Source organism: Amborella trichopoda, unplaced genomic scaffold (genome assembly GCF_054954075.1).
Source record: "Amborella trichopoda isolate Santa Cruz 75 unplaced genomic scaffold, AtrichopodaSantaCruz75HAP2 v2.0 scaffold_135, whole genome shotgun sequence".
NCBI classification, from domain to species: domain Eukaryota; kingdom Viridiplantae; phylum Streptophyta; class Magnoliopsida; order Amborellales; family Amborellaceae; genus Amborella; species Amborella trichopoda.
Window position 1 is genome coordinate 42,492 of NW_028283097.1, and position 22,463 is coordinate 64,954.

At 34.1% G+C, this 22,463-nt stretch overlaps 1 protein-coding gene and 1 pseudogene across 2 annotated transcripts; both read left to right on the plus strand.

Moving 5' to 3' along the window:
• The first annotated feature begins 10,072 nt into the window (after window positions 1-10,072).
• Window positions 10,073-14,898, plus strand: LOC148778912 ((R,S)-reticuline 7-O-methyltransferase-like). The gene is made up of 2 exons (XM_088857182.1): window positions 10,073-10,917; window positions 14,291-14,898. Exons 1-2 carry the CDS (start codon window positions 10,102-10,104, stop codon window positions 14,600-14,602), a joined length of 1,128 nt encoding a protein of 375 aa, XP_088713308.1. The 5' UTR covers window positions 10,073-10,101; the 3' UTR covers window positions 14,603-14,898.
• Window positions 14,899-18,205: 3,307 nt separating this feature from the next.
• LOC148778913 (pentatricopeptide repeat-containing protein At5g56310 pseudogene) lies at window positions 18,206-20,207 on the plus strand (annotated as a pseudogene). Its single transcript, XR_016048729.1, has one exon. The product of XR_016048729.1 is annotated as a pentatricopeptide repeat-containing protein At5g56310 pseudogene (transcript).
• Window positions 20,208-22,463: the final 2,256 nt, after the last annotated feature.

Genomic DNA, 22,463 nt, shown 5'->3' on the forward strand with positions numbered 1-22,463 from the left:
TGAATTAAGTCCGTTTACTTTCCATTAATAAGTATTAATTGTGTTGGTACTTTCTGTTTTTGAATAAAATCTTTCTGTATCTTTTGAATAAGGAGATGCTTCACATGATATTAAACCACCTATTAGGATTAATGTTGAAGTGGTGAACTTCCATTTTTGTAGGAAGTTTTAGAAAGCAAGTTGCAGGGGAATAAAAAATTAAGCACATACAATGTATTGGGATGATGGATTTTTGGTTGAATGAAAAAAGCTTATTGTAGAGAGAGAGAGTGAGAGAGTCGTTTCTATGAGTTTTTCTTTTATGTGCTCTAGTGGTTCTTGGTGGAAAACTCAGACTCCCCACGTTCGTGCTTCCTTTTGCTGATTTATTTTATGCTTTTTATTTTTCTATCTAAAATGCAATTGATTTACCGGTTATTGGTGGGCCGGTAATTTTCAACTGCATCAGGTGGTATCAGAACATCAGTCGATTCTTAAGGATCATGGTGTTTGTCGATAGACATCATGGCTCGTGAACGAGGCCTATGGCCGGGTACCGAGAATGAGCACATCTTTAAGAGAGCGAGACCTCTGAGACACTGAGATAGAAGACTTGACTCGACAAGTTGAGGAATTGACCCAGTGCTTTGAGTAAAACACAGTACCGACATATTATGATGACGATAGTAAGTGGGAAATTGTCTTCGAGTACCCGTTATATACATATGCTTGCCTCGACAGTCCCATAGTCAAGAGAATAAATCATAAGAGTTAGTTGATCTACATCATTTGAAAGGGAACAAGGTTGATTTTGGTGTTGTCGTATCGAAGATCAACAGGTTGTCGATTGGGATTTGTCCCCAATTTTCTATACATATTTAGATGAAGATCAATGATTTGTAGGAGATTCAATATGTGATAATGTTCAAGATTACATGATTAAACCAATATTTGATGAAGAAAAAAAAAAGAAGGCCTTAAAGAAAAATCAATAGGTTGAATTGGTTCAACTGTTGAATCTAGTGCTCATATCAAATATGCACACGTCGTATGTCTTAAGGTTAAGTTTAAGCAATTTCAGCAAGTTTATGGTTGAACAGACTCGATTGACAACAATGATCTTTTCCATGAGGCCTTTTCATTTTCAATGCACGATTGTTGCATTATAATCAATACAATAACCCATAAGTCCCAAGATCGTGTTTACAATGTTTCTAGTTGAAGAAGATTACAAGGATATTGAAAAATTCATCTTAACGCATTTCAACACTCTGATCGAATTTTCTCCAACCAGGGAAGAATGATGCATATCAAGATCCACTTGTTACAAAATTTTAATTTTAGTTTTGTTGATTTTATTTTTAGAGATGTGGATAGATTTTTGGGTGTTAGTTTTTAGGAATTATAATTATTTTAGGAGTGAGAGTTATATTTTTCTTTTTTGAAACATATATTTTGTTAGTTTTTGTTATGTATCTTCTATTTTTTATTTTTATTTTTTTTAAAGTTAATTGTTAAAAATACGATTTGTCTAAGATTATTTGTTTGTTTGATAAGTATATTTTTATGGGAAACGTTTCTATACTTCCCCTACAGCATAGAAGATCTATGCTTCCGCTACCATCCAGCCGTCCAATTTTGATCAAGAGAGTTACTCACCGTTTGATCTTAGATCCGATGTCTCAAATTATTTTATTTTTAGTTTTTTTATACAAATTTTATAAATATAAAATTTGGTATGTTCCATCTTCTCATTTGGGTGCACCTATAAAAAATATTAAAAATAGTTTTTTTATAAAATATAATGACCAAAATGCCCCTTAAAATTTTAAGGGTATTTTAGTCATTTTATTTTATTGAAAATATTTGTTTTATATTTTTCGCTAATATGAATTTAATAGGGAATTGGACGTACAAAATTTGGTGTTAAAATAGTTTATAGAAAAAAATTTAAAATAAAATAATGTAGACACATGACATTGTGATTGGGGCAATCTTAGCCCTCCATTCAGAATGGACGGTTGGATAAGGGGAAGTATATAAGTTTTATGTCGTAGAAAGCTTGCCCTCTTTTGATTAGTCCAGTTTTGTTGAGTTATTTTAGAAAGATGAAGTAAGTATGTTTCCTTTTCTTAAGTAAATATTAGTTGAATTGGTATTTTAATAAAAGTTTTCATTATATTTTGGATAAGGACATGATTCTGATACGAAGACCACCTATTAGAATAAATGTTAAAGCGGTACACTTTTTTTTTTTTTTTGGGAGTTTTAGAAAAAGCAAGTTCTAACAGTATAAAAAAAGGGAAAAGTTTACATAAGGTTGCAACTTTAAAATGTAGAATGATAGACACCTAAAAAATCTATCAAAAATATTGTTTTAATGTTGAGAAAACAATCCAATCGATCATCTAGACATCGAGATGTATGAATATGAAAAAAAATAAAGTTTTAGTCCCGGAAATAGTGCATCTTGCAACATATTATCTAGACCATCCATTTTCAAGATTTTCATATATTTATAGATCTACTTAATTTTAACTATTTTTGGATTTAAAATTTTTTAATTAAGTATGAAAATATATTTTAAGATAATACTAATAATTTTTTACAAAAAAATTACATATTATGATAAAAATTTAAGGTGCGCCTTAATTGGATTGTTTAAGGTTGTAACCTTATAGAAACTGCATCCATAAGTTGAGAAAAAAAAAAAAAACCTGAAAACTACCCTTTCTATGCAACTTACCTCGACCTAACTTTTTCTCACATTTTTTTCCAAAAAATACACTTTCTATACAAATACCCCCAATCAAAAAAAATAAAAAAAATACCTATGCTACCATCCCTGACTTTTACCTTACCCATACCACTCACCTCTATCCCACCAAAATAGGGGCTCTGGCTCTGTGCAAGTGGTCCGGCCACAGGGCTTCGGCATTGTGTAAGTGAGATCCGGAAGTACGGCTCCAGCACTGTGTAAAATGCGGTCCGGCAATAGGGCTCTGGTACTGTGTAAAATGCGGTCCGGCCGTTACTGAATTCCGGAGGGCTTCAGTATTATGTAAAATATGGTTCGGTAGGGCTCCGGCACTATATAAAATGCGATCCGCCAGTAAGGCTGTCCGGTGGTTGCAAAAGGCGTTCCGGCAGTTACTAGATTCCAGGGCTTCAGCGGTACAACAATACTCAGTTTTGGTCCACAAGTTGTCTTAGGGCAGTCCGGTAGTACTCAATTTCGGTGCAATAGCTGTCGTAAGGCGGTCGGTCGGATGTTGTGATGGTGCCCTCAAGCAATGTGCTGTTTGGGACCAAAAGTCTACGTCAAATCTTGGGAAATGATTTTTATATACGAGAAAGACATTTCTGTCTAAAAAAATGAACTTTTTCCCTTGAGGGTATTTACCTAGAAAATTTGTTTTAAAAAAAAAATGAGAGAAAAATTTAGGTGGATAAGTTACATAAAAAAAGTCTGGTCTTCAGTTTATTTGTAATTTTCCCTACAAGGTTTGGGGAGGATGGATTTGTTAGACATACGTGACGAAGCCTTGTTTCCTTGATTTAAGGGAACATGATATACTCTCATGGATGATATTGACGTTACTAGTATCATGGGATATGAGATCCTAGTTTTATGGATCTATAACCTTATAAATTGGAGAAAGAATAGTATCATAGGACATTAGATGCTAGTTTTATGGATCTATAATCTTATAAATTGGAGAAAGAATAGTATCATGGGATATTTGATGCTAGTTTTATGAATCTATAATCTTATAATTGGAGAAAGAATATCTCACGTGAGTCTACGGGAGGTTGAGGCCATCTAAACCCAATCAAATTACGAATAGGAAATCTTAGGAAAGATTCTCATAGGATTGTGTTACGAATAAGAAATCTTACGAAATATTCTCATAGGATTAGTGTTATCCTATTTCTAATAGGAAATGGAGAGGCCTAATGTGCGTATCCCATGGGTCTCTCTTTATAAATAGGATATTTGTAGAGCGTGCTGTAAATAGTGTCACAACCATTTATTTGATTCAAAATTTGAAATAAGTATTCTTTTCATTCTAATGAACCATCATAAAAAAATTAAAAAATTCAAAACACAACCTTGAAAGTATTTTTTTAGGCCAATTAACATAGGTCGTTCATTTTGGTAAGATACTTAGATTTGGGTTTTAGAAGGATTTTTTCATTTCCAACTTTTTTGGATGGCTTTATTATCATTAGATGAACAATGTTAGAAAAAAAAAATGATTTTGAGTTTATAAAGGCTAAGATCTTGATATTCACAAAATGAATAGTCTAGATTTGTTTTTATGGAGGGGACTCATTTTGACCATATGTAGGGTACAAATTGAACTTTGTTTTTGGGCGGGTTGATTATTGAGATGAAGAGAGTGTGTGTACAAAATTTGGAGTCATACAAATACCACAAACATGGTTTTTTGAAGTGTCGTTGCATTATACTATGATACAACTGTTGTATTGGATCATTGCTCAATAGTATATTTGTAGAAAGAGAAAACATATGGAAAAATAAAAAAATGTATAGAAAAAGTATGCAAGAGAGAAGGATTAGTTTTTTAGTCCTTGGGTGGGTGTTTTTTAATCCTTGGGTGGGTATTCTTGAAAGAAAAATAACTTGTTTTAGTGCTTGAGAGAGAGAGATTTTCTAATCCCTTGCATTCTCCATGATTGTCTAGTGCCTTTTGATAAGTGGAAAAGAACTTTTCTATCCGTGGATGTAGGTATCCTCATGTGTTAGAGATAGTCACCAATTAGAATTGGAATCACCTTAATTCCTAAGATATGGTTGTGGTGTTTTCTCATTGTTGTTTAAGAAACAAAATTTAAGCGTATTATCAACTATAAAAAAAAAATTCATTGCATGTTGTATGGCGGCTAAGGAAGCATCATGGATAAGAAGTTCCTTAAGAAACTAATATACCCAATTTTATGCCTCAGAGCCAACATCCATGACTTTCACATTCCAAAATGTTGGATTATTTCCAGATTAAGGCGCTTTAAGGACAAGTAGACAACTGAAAATATTCACCCAAAAAATCGAACTGCTGAAAATGAACAACCACAAAATGTCATGAAACATGAGGAGTTTGATGCTCATGGTTTAGTCCAAACTTCTCCAAGCATCGTTTCTCACAAACTCGATTAAATGCACAGAGTCGTGAAACACGTTTGAGTTAATATTTGTTAAAAGCGTTTTGAATTATGAATCAAACATATCTTTGAAAATCTGTGCACAAAAAAATTGACGAAGATTGTCGCTAAAAATTTTAATATAATTTTTGTTAATTTTATTTTTAGAGTATGGGTAGAGTTTTTATTTTTATTTATTATGATTAATTATTAAAAATAGGATTTTTGGGGTTAATTTGATAAGTTTATTTTGATAAGTTCGTTTTTTGTTTCTTTTATTTTCTCACGTGAGTTCGTTTTAGATAGATTTATTTTAAGTTGATGTTCATCTTTTGTTTAGAAGAACTATTTAGACATCTTTTGTTTGGAAGAAGTATTTACAAAGGGTTCCAAGTATAGAAATGTACGTGAGATAGAATGAATAGGAAGTCACATAGAGAGAAAGAGATAAGAATACTGTGTCTCAACACGAGAATACTTGTATCCGCATGTTCTGCTCTTTTGATTTCCTTCGCGATTGCTAATTTTGCTGGTATTGTTTGGAGGTAAATTTTATGCCGTGTTTAATTTTATTGGTGTTGTTTGCTAGTAAATTTTATAATGCGTCACAGGTGGAGTGTAGTTAATTATTGTGGATGGTGGTGTTCGTCAATTGGCTCATGGCTTGTGTACAAGGTCTATGGTCGGGCATCGAGATTCAACCCATCAAGCATGGCTGGGCATCGAGACTCAACCCATTTAGCGAGAATGAAACCTCCGACCTCTTCATGGGATAGAGAACAAATGTTTGAGAAGGTAAGTCGAAGAGCTGACCTTGCGCTTGGTGCAAAAATTAGTTTCGACACACTATTATGATGGTAGTGAGTCGAACACTATTTTCTAGAACCCATTCTATACAACCCTATGTATCGGGAGCCTCATGGTTAGGAGAATGATTTATTTCGTCATGGCCGAGAAATTGATCTGCCTAAGTTTGATGAAAAACCAGTTGAAGATGAAGAACATGTAGATTTGGATCTTCAATTACATTCATCATTCTTCGATGTCACAGATTACCTCATTTTTTATGAAGTTAATCTTTTTTATGAAAAAGAAGATGAAAGGAAAGAAGTTATCCATTAGGCAACAAGGATGTATAATTTTCTTATCGATTGAGAGGTGGAGAATCAAGATATTGACTTCATCCCAAAGGAGATTGAGCCTATGGAGATGTATGACGACTTGATCCCAGAGGCGATTGAGCGAGATGTATGACAAAGAAACCGATGTATTAGTGGTGTACTCCAAGGTGATGTTTGAGCAATTTCAGCACGTTGATGTGGCTGAAAAATCAACCTACAATGACCTTTTTCTCAGGGGTTTCACAATTTCAGTGCACCATCATTGTATCTTAACTAATTCAGTAACCCACAAGTCGGATGATCGTTTTTCTAATATTTAGGGTGAAGAAGAAGGCGGGACTACTACAAATTTTATCTTAGTGCATTTTAAAAAACTCGAGGATGAGTTTGAACCACGAAGAATGACGCATATCAAAATCTGGCAGTACAAATTTTATTTTTATTTTTGTTAATTTTATGTTTAGATTTTAGGTAGAATTTTAATTTTTATTTATTAGGATGAACTATTAGAAATAGGATTTTTGGGGTTACTTTGATAAGTTTTTTTTTATAGGGTGCAGTTGGCATACGGACGCCTCTGTATAAAGGTAAGGTGCCCTTCAAATTTTATCATGGTATATAATTTTGATGTAAAATGTTATTATGATTATCTCAAAATCTATTTTTATATCTAATTATAAAATTTTAAATTTCAAAAATGGTTAAAATCAAGTAGATCTATAAACATATGAAAATCTTGAAAATGGACGGTGTAGATAATATGTTGTAAAATGCACTATTTATGATATTTAAATTTTTTTTTTTTCAACATTAAAACTACCTTTTCCGATAGATTTTTGATGGGGGATCTATAGTTCTACATTATAATGTTGGACCTTTATATATATATTTTTCTTTATTAAGTCCTTGTAAGTCCTTTTTATGTTTGCATTGGATTTAGGTATGGTTGTCTTTTAGATAAGACCCGCACTTTTAAGATCAACGTGAATAGAAGTTTGGATTTTAAAAAAAGATTAAGTTGACGTCCTTGTTTAATGGTAGGATAAGTTTAAGGTCGATTGCAAGACAAGGCTTTTCCTTATTGGAAAGATAAGAATTAGCTTTTACTAGTAAGAGAAATAAGGTTTTTAGTGATTAGAGAGATAAAGCTTTTAGCGTTTTTGGTTATCTTTTTGTTATGGATATAAAAATAATACATGCATTGTAATTGAGAGAGATTTGAATTTTATGAAGGAAAAAAATCGATCTTTAAGATCGTGTAGAGTGAAAGAGAGTTTTTTGTAGGGGTTGTTTATTCTGCTTTGGTATAGGTCGGTGTTGGAATACTCGGATCCACACATTTTGTTCTTTCTTGTGATTTTCATAACAATTTTTATTTCTTTCGTAAACGTAGTTATTTTGCTCGTGTTCTTTGCCGACAAATTTATAGTGGGTCCAAAATATTGTAAAATTATCTCTTTTTCTTACTCAATGCTTTTCCCTGCATGACATAATACACGAGAATCTCATGATCTACCGCTCTATCAAATGCTTACGGACTCGATCCTGGTTGAACTAAAAAAAATGATATTTTTTAAATAAAATTCGTTTTATACAAAAGTCAATAATATTTTAATTTTATAGGTCCTGCCAATTTATGATGGGTCCTTTCAATTAAAAACAAAATTTATTTTTTTACATCAAAAGTCAAATAATACTCTAATTTTATTGGTCCTGCCAATTTATGATGTGGACGTTCAATTAAAAACAATATTTTTTTTTGAACAAAATACCATAATCTCATTAATTAATCAAAACTAAAAACAACTATAAAAAGTGGGTGTCCTGGCCCTGCGATAAAGAATTGCACACTTGTTAATAAATTAGTTTCTAGTTTTTTATTTTTTGTGATTTGGTGTTTTGAATGAATCCCCTGGTTATTGATAAGCAGCAAATATTAAAAGGTGGGATCCGATAAGATTCTGCGAGCTGTTTGTAAATAATAAATTCGATGTCAAATGACGATGGAGAACAGGATAATCTGTCGATGATGATTTATGCTTCATATCAACCAAAATTGATGAACGCAATATAATGTTTGTAAACTACAACGTGTTGCATTCCACAAATATTCTAGTAAAACGAATAATGACTTTCTCACAGCATGTGAGTGATTTTTTAATAGTGCAGTTGGATTATTCAGCTGAAATATATACCGTTTTTCTCAAATTTTCATCCCATTAGGCCACCCGTTCTATGCAAAGCCGAAAGACCTCCCTAACTTAAAATAAATAGAAAAAATAGGGTGTGGTTCGTATAAAGCCAAGGTTCTAAACAATCAAAGTAAAGAGGACCTTCAAATGGTGTTGAAAAATGTAGTTTCAATATTAGAAATCTTTATTATATATAGTCTTAAAATATATTTTTATCTTTATTATAAAATTTAAAGCTTCAAAAATAGTGTAGATCGAGCATAGAAAACTTGAAAATCTTGAAAATTGACTCTAAATAAAAAATATAGTTTAGATTGAGCATATCTATGAAAAGTTCAAAATCTTGAAATTTGTCAGTCAAAAAATGCATTGCAAGATGCACTATTTCTAAATATTGAAATCCATTTTTTTCTCATGACCATGTATCTTGAGGTCGAGATGATCAATTTGAAGATATTTGAGCATCAAAACAGCATCTTCTAGTAAAATTTTTGGGGTGCATCTTAATTTGATTGTTTAGAGTCTCAAGCTTATACATATTTTTTCCTAAAAAACAGGACAAACAATCCTCACTGTTAATTTTTTTTTTTCCTTTTCTTCTTCCAAAATACCATATCAGTCCAAATCTAAAAAGCATAAAATGCCCTCTTTCCCCTCTCTCATGAACTGTAGGGTTGGACATTTGGTAGAAGAGAGACTTAGAAACATAGTACATGAGAATAAATGAGAGCGGACATGATATAGGGAGAATGGCGGAAAAAAATAATTAAAATAAAATAAAAATAAAAGGTGAGAGAATATATCATCTCTTGGTCTACTAGGAGTTTACCTTAAAAAGATCTTTCACAACATCAACACTTAACTCAATTCCAATCTCTCCATTTTAAAAAAAAGGGATGTCTCCCTTTTAAATACACTTAGAAGAGAAATAAATAAATAAATCCACAAAATATAAACTCTATTTCCCTCTCTATTCTCCACATAAATCTCTTCATATCTCTCTCTCTCCTCTCCTTCTCTTTTCGATAATTTTCTCAATCTTATATACAATTGATTTTTGTCATATCTAACTACCCACACTTGATCTCTTCCATATCTAAATCCCTTAAATCACATAATTCTTATACAAATCTCTTATTTTTCTCAATCTCTTCTTCTTCACCCCACATGAGCCCCAATAAATCTATGATAAATCTCTAACTAAATCTCCTAAGTCCATAAAAATACGAGATCTAAATCCCTTTGTCTAATGTTAAAAATAACCATATCCCCTAAACAACTCACGCAACCCTATCCACTAAACAAAACTTAATCCATTAATAAACCTAAATTAAAATTTTGATAACCTCAATTTTTATTTACATGATTCTCCTGGGGTGTGAGAAGCTTGACGTCGATTTGCATCATTCTCCTGGGGTGTGAGAAGCTTGACATCGAGCTTATACCGGGCCAATCAAATAATTAGTGTGGTTTTCTAAAAGTGTGGTTGCATTATACTTTGTATCAAAGGTAAATGGGCTGAATTTATGCTTATCCATTTCCAAATTTCCCCGATATTTCAATAAAAAGAAATCCATAAACAAATATGACGACTGCGTTTTATGAATACTTCAATGTGCACAAGGAACAGGCCTCCAACTTGCAATATGGCCCACACCCAAACCCTTATAAATTCAAAATGGAAGAGGGCTCAGAAGATCAAGCAGACTAGACGGATGGAGATGCCGGGTGAGGATGATGTTCAGGGCCAGGCTGAGCTCTGGCAGCTCACTTTAGCTTTCGCGGACACTCTCACACTCAAGTGTGCAGTTGAGCTCGGCATAGCCCATATGATCCATTCCAAAGCCCGACCACTCACCCTCTCTGAGATCATCACCTCACTGCAGGCTCCTTCACCAGACATCCAGTGCCTCTCGCGAGTCATGCGATTCCTGGTCAAGAAACGTGTGTTCAGCGTCAAGGTGAGGCAGGGCGAGGCCTACTATGGCCTCACTCCCCTGTCCAAGTGGTTGGTAAGGCCCGAGGAATCGGGGCTGACACCCATGGCGCTGCTGTTGGGCCACCCCACAGTCCTTGCACCATGGCACTACTTGAGCCAGTGTGTTGTGCAAGGGGGCCTCCCATTTGAGAAGGCTCACAAGAAGGGATTTTTTTATTATAACTCTGAGAATCCTGAGTTTGATCTTCTCTTTAATGATGCGATGGCGAGCAATTCGAGGGTGGTGTTAGATGCATTGCTGTTGGAGTACAAGTCTGAGTTTGCAGGATTTACTTCTTTGGTGGACGTGGCCGGTGGCACCGGAACGGCGATAAGCAAGATTGTGGAGGCGAATCCTCATATCTCCGGCATCAATTTTGACCTGCCACATGTGGTCGCCACTGCACCAAACTACCCCGGGGTGGTTAATGTCGGGGGTGATATGTTTTCTTCCATCCCAAGTGCCGATGGTGTTTTCATGAAGGTTTTCAACTGTTTCTCTCTCTCTCGCTCCATATGTGCTTTTTTTTTTTTTTTTTTTTTTTTTAATTTAGCTAGTGGTACGTCACTAGGGATTTGTGATCAAAAACCTTACCTTGATGCTCGGCAATACAATTGCAATGGCTCAAGCCCTTATCTTATTTTTATTATTATAAGACCAGCCTAAGATAAAATTTGAGGGTTAGTTCATTTCGCTGGGGAGCATCAATAAAAAAATAATATAAACAGTATTTGCAAAAAATAAATGACCAAAAATGCCTTAGAAACATTTCAGGGGGCATTTTGGATGTTTTATATTTATTTATTTTTAATGTATTTTTCAAGGTGTGTGTGGGTGAGAACTATGATGTATCAAAAACCTGAATTTTATTTTAACCTGATGTATAAAAATAAAGTTGAAATGGTTAGAAAGGCTCTCAAAACTGAAGTACTCTAAGTTTGAGAGCTTCTAGGTTTGTCAAGAGGAAATTTTCTATGTGCACATATATAACATATGTGACTCCGGGTCTCAGTCATCAAATCTGAGTAGAAATGGCTTGAGTTACAATGTCATAGCCTAGCTAGCTCTTAACCGTCAAATCTTGATCAGGCGCCTCATGGTTTTTTATTTTTTATTTTTCTTTTAAAAATAATTATAAAGCAAAATTTGGAAAATGCATAGATCGACAAGGGCTCACATGATAAAATAATAATAATAATCATAATAATAATAATAATAATAATAATAATAATAATAATAATAATAATAATAATAATAATAATAATAATAATAATAATAATAAATAAAAAGTAAAAATAAAATAAAATCGGTGATGAAAAATTACCAGAATACCCCTAAAAATTGTAGGGGCATTTTGTTCACTTATTTTGACATAAAATACTTTTTTTATTTTCTCAGGTTCGTCCTAGTTTTATGATGGGATGCCAAAATTTTATCCAAAAATATTTTGTAAAAAAAATGAAAAATAAAACAGTGTTTGCGTGGCATTATGGTGTGAACAATTGTAACCATTTGATTAAGATATAACAGCCAAAAAGTGGGGCCACATTTAACTTATATACTGTTGGGGTCACATACAAACATTTCCCTTATCTCAAAACATAGTCCACTAGGATTATAGACATGTTATCAAACAAAAATACAAATAGAATTCTTCCAACTACGAGGCTACAAAATTTCCCACCTCTCCAACTTCTGGTTGTCAGATTTTTTTTTGGGTGAGGCACACTTATATGATTTCATTTTCAGTGATTACCAAATTTGGCATACTGGTTAATGGCATGTAGCCTTGCACATTTGTTTTGTTTTAGCCAGCTAAGAATTATATAAGAAATATATTTATGAATATCTAATTTAAAGATATATTTCACTTCTGAATGGCTAAATATATTATATTGCCAGTAATATTATGCACCATCAAGCAATTAGTTTTTTAGACACACCATCTAAATAAAATGAATGGTGTAGATTTAAGCAACCTTACTTATAGGAAACTGCAACCTTATATAAATTTTTTCCTATAAACTAAGCCTATTCGAGAGCATATAAAAGCCTTTTAATTTTCCTTTCTTATGAATAAGTTGACGTTTAAACACCGTTGTGCCAAACTCTCTTCTATCTATCCAATTGAAAGATATATTTGGTCAAGTAATCAAATAAGTTTTCCATGGAGAGATAGAAATGACGTTTGACTTGTTTTGGACATTGTATCATCAGATCTAGATCTGATCGAGAGAGAGATTTAAGTGGGAGAGATGTTTTCTTAGTATGCAAACTATACTCCTGCAGAATTATATTATGTATATTATTTCCAAAAAAAAAAATTTGAATTTCAAGTTTTTTTACACTTAGACCTCACACCGCAAATATTGGAGGGTCTTTAGATAATATTGAGATGTTATTTTTTTAGGTTCAATTAGATTTTTTTTTCTTTTTATTAAGATTAATCTATAGATTGAAAAGGTTACGTCCCTAAAATTTGGGATCCTAAAATTGCTCCTATCTTGAATATTACTCTAGGGAATTAATGAATTGTATAATCCCACAAGAATATAAAATTTTGAAAAAATATCTCCTTATCCCCTATTTTTAACTTTCAAATCTCATGAGACCCAAGAATTGAAAATATTAATTATAAGCAAAAGCTCTCCATCGTTTCTATCTTACAAACCCCCTAAACCTTTTTTACCATAAATTTTTTACCCAAACAAATACTAAAATGACACCCTATTAAAACTTGATCTCTCTCCCTCTAAAAAACTCCATCTCTCTCTCTCTCTTCTTTTCTCGGTGAGTTTACCAGCAAAAGGGTTTAGCTTGAGCTCGAACACGAGCATACCTTCTTATGTGTGAGAGAGAGATGGAGTTTTAGAGAGAGAGATGGAGTTTGGGTTTTAGAGAGAGATGGAGCTTTAGAGAGAGAGAGAGATGTAGTTTGAGTTTTAGGGAGAGAGATGGAGTTTTGAGAGAGAGAGAGACAATGATGTGAGAGTGAGAGAGATGGAGTTTTGAGATAGAGACGATGATATGAGAGAGATGGAGTTTTAGAAAGAGAGAGATAGAGTCATTTCATAAGTTGTTGAGGTCAGTAATACATGGTAAAAAAGGTTTAGGGGGTTGGAAGATAGAAAAGATGGAGTCCTTTTGCTTATATGTAATATTTTCAATACTTGAGTCTAATGAGATATAGAAATTAAAAAAATAGAAAATAATAGGATATTTACCCTAAAATCTTTTGGAATGAGTTTTTTTTTTTTTGCCTTATATTGTATATAAACAAAAGAAAGCGTGGCAGTAGGAAGATAGGAAGGAAAAGGAGTTCAAAAGGAAACTAATAATCCTCTCCCACTTTTTCTCCCGAAATAGAATGCTTTGCATCAGTCCTAAAATTTTAAGTTAAATATGCTATTTATAAGAGGAAATTACAAAGAAGATCGGTCAGCCTACCTTTTTTTTATTTTTTTAAAAATTGACCAACCTTTGTAATTTCCGTCCATAAATGGAGCATTCTCCATTTTACCTAAAATTTTGGGGTCAGAACATAAATCACTCTTAAAAAATATAGATGAACCATAACGAGTCTTGGATTTTAATATATCCTTGGTTTGGATCCCAATGTTTCCTAGCAAACAAGAGAAAAAGACCTTGGACTTGAGATGGATAGTGGATATTAGGAGTAATTCCTGTAGATGAAAATTAGGTGTACTTAATTTTTGCCCTCCATGTCTGTGAATGTGCCATACCTTATGGTGTACGATGTAGAAACATATAGCGTACCTTCCCAAGCATATACCTTTTGAAACTACATCCCCCTCTCATGGCATGCTTGATTGTTTCCTAAATTGCTTTTGTGCAGTGGATACTACATGACTGGAAGGACGAAGACTGTGTGAAGATATTGAAGCAATGTCGAAAAGCACTCCCTTCCAAGAGCGGGAAGTTGATTATTGTGGACGTAGTTCTGCATCATAAGGAAGATACCAGTGCCTTTGCTGACTCGAGGTTGGCATTCGACATGTTAATGTTTGCAACAACCTCAGGAGGCTTGGAGAGGACAGAGGAGGAGTGGAGGGCACTGTTGAGCAAGGGTGGTTTCAGCAACTGCAACATCAAACCGCTTCCGACCCTCCAGTCAATTATCGAAGCTTACCCCGACCCAAACGAGTAGTATTACCATAAACTACAACGAAAATATTATACGATCCATATAGTTTTGAAAATGACATGATCATGTGGGTTATCACCATCAACTCAGTGAATTGAATAATGATGGTGGGAAACAGGGATTGTTCATAGCACCATATCGCTCATATCATAGGGGTCCTAAAGTATAAAGTGCCTGTATTACTGGTAGAGCATCCCTCTTAATTACGATTCCATGGATGGTGTTTGTGTAATATTTTTGTATTAAGAACGATGTGCTTCCCTATTAGTGATGATTCTATGGATGGTGTTTGTGTGGTATTTTCGTGTTACAAAAAGTATGATTCTCACTTTTTTCAGGTAAATCAGTTATAATCTCTCATTTCCGTCGTCAGTTGGTGTTGTCATTTTTCGCATGTGTTGTAGAGCTGAAATAAATTTTATTGCGAGGGTAATATTAGATGGACTGATGCAAAAACGATCCATGTGCTCATGATAACCACAATACCATATATGTTATAACTATGTTTGGACAATGAAGGTGATGCAAATACTGCTAATGACATATTTGGTGGGAACCACTACATCACGTCCAACTTGTTAAAGACATTGGGATAGTAACAATCGAAAATTATAGATACTCTCCAAAATCAATTTTCTACAAATCTTACCCTCATAATTTTTTATATTATATACTAAATTTCAACATTTTTTTTTCTTGTATTTATCGTCCCCACCATCTCCCATTAAAAAGTCAAAAAAATTGAAACCACAATATCTTTCTTAATACTTCCCCCATATTTTACTATTTATAGGTTTTAGAGCTGCACCTTTCTCTCTCTACCAAAATTTCATAAACTCCTGAAATTTCAATCTCTCCCCAAACTCTCCTCTCTCTCTACCGAAATCTCATGCGAAAAGTTTCTCTCCCCCCAAACTGATCTCACTCTCTATGAAATCCCAAACTCCTTCTCACAGCAGAACTCTCAATGTAAGCTGTGGATCTCCCTCTCTCTATGCCCAATCTGTCTATCTCAATCTCTTTGCCCAAACTCTCTCGCTTTAGGAAATCTCAATCTCTCCATTTCTGTTTTTTTAGAAACCAATCGCTTCTTCTCTCTCTCTTTGTGCCCAATCTCTTGATTTCTCTCTCTCTTTGCGCACTCTCTCTCTCTATAAAATCTCTCTTGAATCACCCATTTTTTCCCCTCTCAGTCTACAAAATCTCTCTTGAGTCTCCCATTTTTTCCCTCTCTCTCTATGCTCAATCTCACTGGATATCTCTCAGATCTCACTCTTTGTGCCAAAAACTATCTCTACAAAATCTTTCTAATATCTCTCATTTTCCCTCGTGCTCTTTCTCTCTCCTCAAAACAGTGACAAACTATATTTAATAATAACCTCACTTGATGTCATTATGGACATATGGATCACGTTATATAGCTCCACAATGTTTGCAATGGTGTTATCCTGGCTACATGATTGGTGAACTGTCCGGCTCCAGCAAAACATGCCTTACCAAACCAGTTCAATAGATTTTTATGATATAAAAAAAATTATGAATAATAATTTAAAATATATAATATATTGCACTGGTCAAAATTAGTCATATACCAGTTTTGTTGTTTATTGAATAAACATAAATTTACTTTAGATCAACCTGACCAAAGTACTAATTGGTGGTCAAACAGGTAACCACTAGTCCGGCCTGGTATAGATAGATTTGATTTGTGAGCCGTGCTTGATATTTGGGCATAAAAGAGTTTGCTAGCAGGTTGCCAATCATCTCACGTTAAAAACGAAAGGTTGGCGTATGGCTCAAAGTTTGGTTGAACTTCTATTGGAGGAACGTCCCACTCCAACCGTCTATTATTGGGTTTTGAAGGTTGAGGAGGTGCTAGCAACTTATTTGAAGCCTTAAAAACTAGAATTGATGGTTTTTTTTAAAGGGATTATATACAATGAGATTTATTTTTTATATTTTTTTTATTTTTTGTTTTTTTATAAAAAGGATCACAATTACGTTTAGCCATTGATGTGAAATCCAATACATGAAAACAAGGTTCAAAACATCGACTCGGCCAAAGTACTCGGGCCCAGGCCGAGGCGATTTACTCGGCCGAGTCCGATTTCCTCGGCCGAGTCAAGCTCTTGTTTTATTTTTTTGAACGTAAATTAATTACATATATATATATATATATATATATATATATAAAGAGGAGCAGCGTTTATTCAATGTGCGTCTATTCATTGTGCGTCCGCTGGCTTCGTGGTAGTAAGCCTGCACTAGTCATGCACCCGCCAGGACGTGGGATACATTTTCCTAAACCCTTTTTGCTTCTTTTTCCAGCCAATAAAGATTACATTCTATATAAAAATTCCTTTTGCTTCTTTCTAGCAAATAAAGATTACGTTGTATATAAAAATGGAGGACTTTTGCAACTACAGTTATATGTGGGCAGGTCTTAACCTCCAAATAGGTTGTGAGTTCCATTTTTATAGGTGGCGTATTTTTTTAACTCGATTTTTCTTAGTGCATGAAATTATTTTGGAGTTTTTTCTTCCATAACTCTCTTAAAAATATATATATATTTACTCTACATTTGTTAATGGCTTAGATTTATGTTTTAAATCTATTTTATTAATGGTTTGGCTTTATTTTAGAATTCTTCTTTTCATAACTCTCTTAAAAAATATATTTTTTAACACTATATTTATTAATGGTTTGGATTTAAAAATATAGTTTTTTAACACTATATTTATTAGGAAACATTTTATATAAGGATGCTACCTTAGTAGAACTATGGATACCCCTAAAAAATCCATCGGAAAAGGTAGTTTTAATATTGAAAAACTCCATTTGATTGATCATCTCGACATCAAGATGTATGACTATGAAAAATAAAAGATTTTAAGTCTAAAAAATAGTACATTTTACAACATATTATCTACACTGTCCATTTTCAAGATTTTCATATGTTTATAGATCTACTTGATTTTAACTATTTTTTAGATTTAAAATTTTATAATTAGATATAAAAATAGATTTTGAGATAATCCTAAGCACATTTTACATCAAAATTATATACCATAATAAAATTTGAAGGTACACCTTACCTCTACACCTACGGATGCATCCGGTATGCCAACTGCACCCTATTTATTAATTAATGGGTGTACTGAATGTTGTCTTGGCTTAGTGTTTTGTTCCACTTCTGAACAAAATATTTTCTTAGCTTAATGTTTCGTTATGTACTGCAGTACTAGCAGTACCGAATTAGGTTTTTTCCTTTTCTTTTTTGGAATTGGTACCAGTATTTTTGGTAATAGTAATACTAATACCAAACTACCATAATACTAGTCCTAAAGTATAATATATTTAAACGAAAAAGATTTTGTTCACTGGGATTAGCAAACAAAACTTTATGCTAAAAGAATATTTGGTACCCCCAGTACCGAACATCATGTTTACAATTATGAAATTACTTCGATACTCTAAGTACCGACGATAAAGAAAAAGAAGATTAAAAAAAGGGATAATCTACGTATATTAAAAAATTTCAGAATATTTTTAAATATACCTAAAACTAAAAATATTTCCGTTGATTTCTCAAGAAGATAATATATATTAGTAGTTATAAATGGAACAATTATTTGAAAGGCCTGATCTTCCTTCTCGTGGAGGGGCCTGAGAAATCCTCTTAAAATGTGTTTCTTATAACTGTTAGCATTTCAAATGAAGAGAGAGAGAGAGAGAGAGAGAGTTGTGAATGATGCAAGAGTAGCAATAACTGAGAGCAAAATCAACAAAATACAAACAAATAGTAGTAGTCTCCATTCTAGAAAACTTATCAAATTCGAGAATAACTCCTCGACTATGAAGTATGAACCAAGGACTCCAAATCACAGCCAAATCCTACTCCCTCAACCAAATCAAGCAACTCCATGCGTACCTCATCACAACAACCCAACTTCTCAATAAATTCACACAAACAAAACTCATATCTCTATGTGCAAACTCCCCTTCAAACACCTTCCAATATGCACGACTGATCTTCTCCCAGATCAAAAACCCAGATACATTCTCGTATAACACCATGATAAGGGCTTCTACTCTGCACTCTAACCCACAAGCAGTCCTTCAATTTTACTCTAAAATGAGGCGTGAAGGTGCTTCTCCTGATGGCTTCACCTTCAACTTCTTGCTCGAGTCGTGCCGCCGTACCTGCAAGGATGCGTATGGAATGCAAGTCCATGGCCATATAATCAAGCTTGGATGGGCATCTTGCAATAAGGTCTTGGACACTAATTTGGCTATGATGTATGTGGATTGTGGCCAATTAAAATGTGCAATGCAAATGTTTGATAAAGTGCCTCAAAGAGATATTGTTTCATGGAGTGCTATAATAGCCATTCATGCAAGAAAAGGGGACTTAGACCATGCACTGAGGCTCTTGGATTGCATGGGTTCATCAGGCATCCATCCCAATGAGGTTACATTGATGCCAATCATCCAAGCCATTGCCAAGTCCAGTGCACTCACTCTAGGGAAACAACTTCATAATTTCATAGATAGAAGCCCATACATAAGGAAAGACACTTACTTGAGCAATGCCATTGTGTATATGTATGCAAAGTGTGGTGATATAGACAAGGCTAGATGGGTTTTTGATGGGATTATAGAGAAAGATGTATGGTCATGGAGTGTCATGATAGAAGCGTTGGCCATACATGGCCATGGCGAGGAGGCCTTAACAGTCTTTTCGAGAATGTTGAAGGTCGGCGTGCTGCCTAATGGGGTCACACTATTGAGTGTGTTAAGTGCATGTAGCCATTCAGGGCTGGTAAGTGAGGGCCGGAAGTTATTTAGAGAGATGAATGCCAAGTATGGTTTGGTCCCAAGAGTGGAGCACTATGGGTGTATGGTAGGCCTGCTTTCACGGGCCGGGCTTCTTGATGAGGCCCAAGAACTTGTATGGGGGATGGGAGAAAGGCCCAATGGGCTTGTGTGGCGAGCATTGGCGGGTGGTTGCATGGCCTATGGGAATGTGGAGATGGCAAAGGATGCATGTCAATTGCTTCTTGGGTTGGATCATGATCATGTGGGGGACTATGTGCTCATGTCTAATGTGTATGCTAGTGTTGGGAGGTGGAAGGATGTAGAAAGAGAGAGAAGCATGATGGATATGTTGGGGTTGAAGAAAGTGAGAGGTGTAAGTGCCTATGAGTTGGATGATCATGGTTATATCTCTACACTCAAAAGCAAAAATGATCATGGCCGTATGTGTAGATGACATAGTGCATGTTTGGTATTCTCTAAAACATGAAAGTTCTAGTTCTCTAGAATCTAGGGCTTTTTGATATCAAGAAGTTCCTGAATGTTTCTTTCATAATTTGGAATTTCTCGAATTTCAGTTGGGGTTGAGAAAGGGAGAGGTGCAAGTTTGGGTTGTTCTTAGGGTTGGGGTGCCTGTTGTTTGGATAGACCTGGTAAGAAATCTGGAATAGCCTGTATATTGTTTGGGTTGCCTGGAAGATGTGTATTCCTGAAATTCATTAGTCATTCTTTTAGTTTTTTTTTCTTCATTTAATTTTGAGATTTACCAATAAACTTCTCATTTTCATTCCAATGTTCAATGTCGTTTATTGATTTTGATAAAATATTTATTCTTCATTTCGCTTTCCAATAGTTAGCAATTTTATATCCCAAAGTTTCTATTATCCTCTATCTATTGAAATGTATCAAAATCTTCAAAGGCTAAACCAAGTAAGACATTTTTGCCAACTACATAATTATGTCACTACTTCATTATTGAGGGAAATAGTACTTCCATATTACAAGGTCATCAAAATTTCATTATTCTAATTATGTTCTCTCCTGATTCTCTCTATTTCTCTCTCTTTTTTATTATCCCAAGAAGAAAAAAAACACATAATGCCAAGTTTATCCTGGTATCATATGCAAAAAAACGAGACGACATGAGAGATCTCTGCATCACTCCCTGACCTGGTCTCTCTATCTCTCTCTCATATCTAAATCTACATTTAAATATGTAATTTGCTCAGACTCACAAATTCTGGTCTCTAGGTTACACTGTGAAGTCATAAACATCTAACTGTATAGTTCTTTAAATCAAAGTACAATATATCAAAGCGTTCCGGAATAAATTGTCCGACAAAAGCTATCAGAGTTTAGGACCTAGGCCTACTCGCGAGCATGAACATCTGATATAGGTTGCGCATGAGCCACAACATCTCCAAAAATGAAACCCTTTATGTGCATAGGATGAAAAGTAATGGACAAGTTCCTTGAAGTCCAATAATTTGCCTGAATAAATTACCAAAATATGAAATTTTTATACTAGCATATAAGTTTTTCTGGTTCTTTGCAATATAAGTAAATTGTACTTAAACATGCTCCTCCCAACTAGGCCCAGTCATCTTCCTCGTCACTTTATTGAACTGAAGACTAGGCTGATTTGGGAGCTCTTTTATCCCTCTGTAGAGCCATATCAAATATTCAACCTGATTTTCACCAAGCTCTTGTCCATACTATTCGCTTGTGATAAAACTTAGCTCTTCATATGCCTTCCTTGAACACTTGCCATAGCTCTCTATTCACCTCCCTAAAACTTTGGTTAAGGGAATTTCGAGAAACCTCTAATCCTAAACCCCTAAGGACCATACTAGTATAGTAGATCTTTGTTGATCATGCCTAGTAGTCCATAATACTTAGGAAACCCTCACATCAGACAAGGTCAGTCCAGTAACTAAATCTTATCAGAATTTATCCAGGTCAACCTAGAACAACACAAAAATCTCATAAAATTGTTAATTGAAGACCCCATAATGCGTAAAATATGGACCACATCACCACTGTAGGACTCAATAGAGCTTGTTGTACCAGCCAAAGGTTGCTCCTGGCCCGTGACGCAGGGTGCGTAGGAGAACGCAATGGGCCTAACAACGTGCATCACGTCATCAACCTATTCTATGCTTCAAACCTTTTTTCAAAGGGTTCTACAAGTGAATAATTCTCATAAACGGTTTGGGTCAAAGCTCAATATACACCACACATACATGAACCTTTAGTTGTTGTAGTGAGTTGCCCCCATCATGTAGTGTGGATTTTAAGTTTCCCTTTTATAATAGTTACGCCCATCATTCTGGTTATGCTTAAAATAACCACTATGGCAAATCAATAATTACATTCTTCCGATGGCCATGAATCAATCTGGGATACCTACTATTAGAGGACCTAGACAAATGAATGCATAGTGGAGAGGGAGTAAAACGTCATCAAAGCTCACATAATTAATAGACATTTCTAACTTCATATCAAATATTCATTGAAAAAAAAAAAAAATTCAACAAGTTCAGTTCCATATAAATTTGCAATTAGTCATCAACGCATACAATTATTCCAGTATCCACGTTAATTACACGAAGAGCAAATAAGGAAGCTAGCCTAGGGATTAACTAAAAGCCAATTACTTAATGTAATTGAAATTTTATTTTTTCACATTTTCAGATAATATCTTCTATCAATTTGTTACATACAAAAAAACATCGATGGCATAGTGGGTCGATGTTTTTAGATGCATAATCTGTATTATTAGATGCATTATTAATTAATTGATGAATATTACAACTACATAGTTTTTACTTTACTGTAGGAAGATCATGACAATTATATATATATAGAAAGATAAATATCAAAACTTCAAATCTCAACTTATATACTTCTCCAATATTAGTAATTATTAGTAATTAAGCCCTTTTACCGAATCCTCATGCACATTAGTTGGATTTTTTTATTCAAGTGAGGTTTTAAGATCCAAGTTTATGCATTTTTTAGTCCCGAAATCCCAATCCATCATTACTTC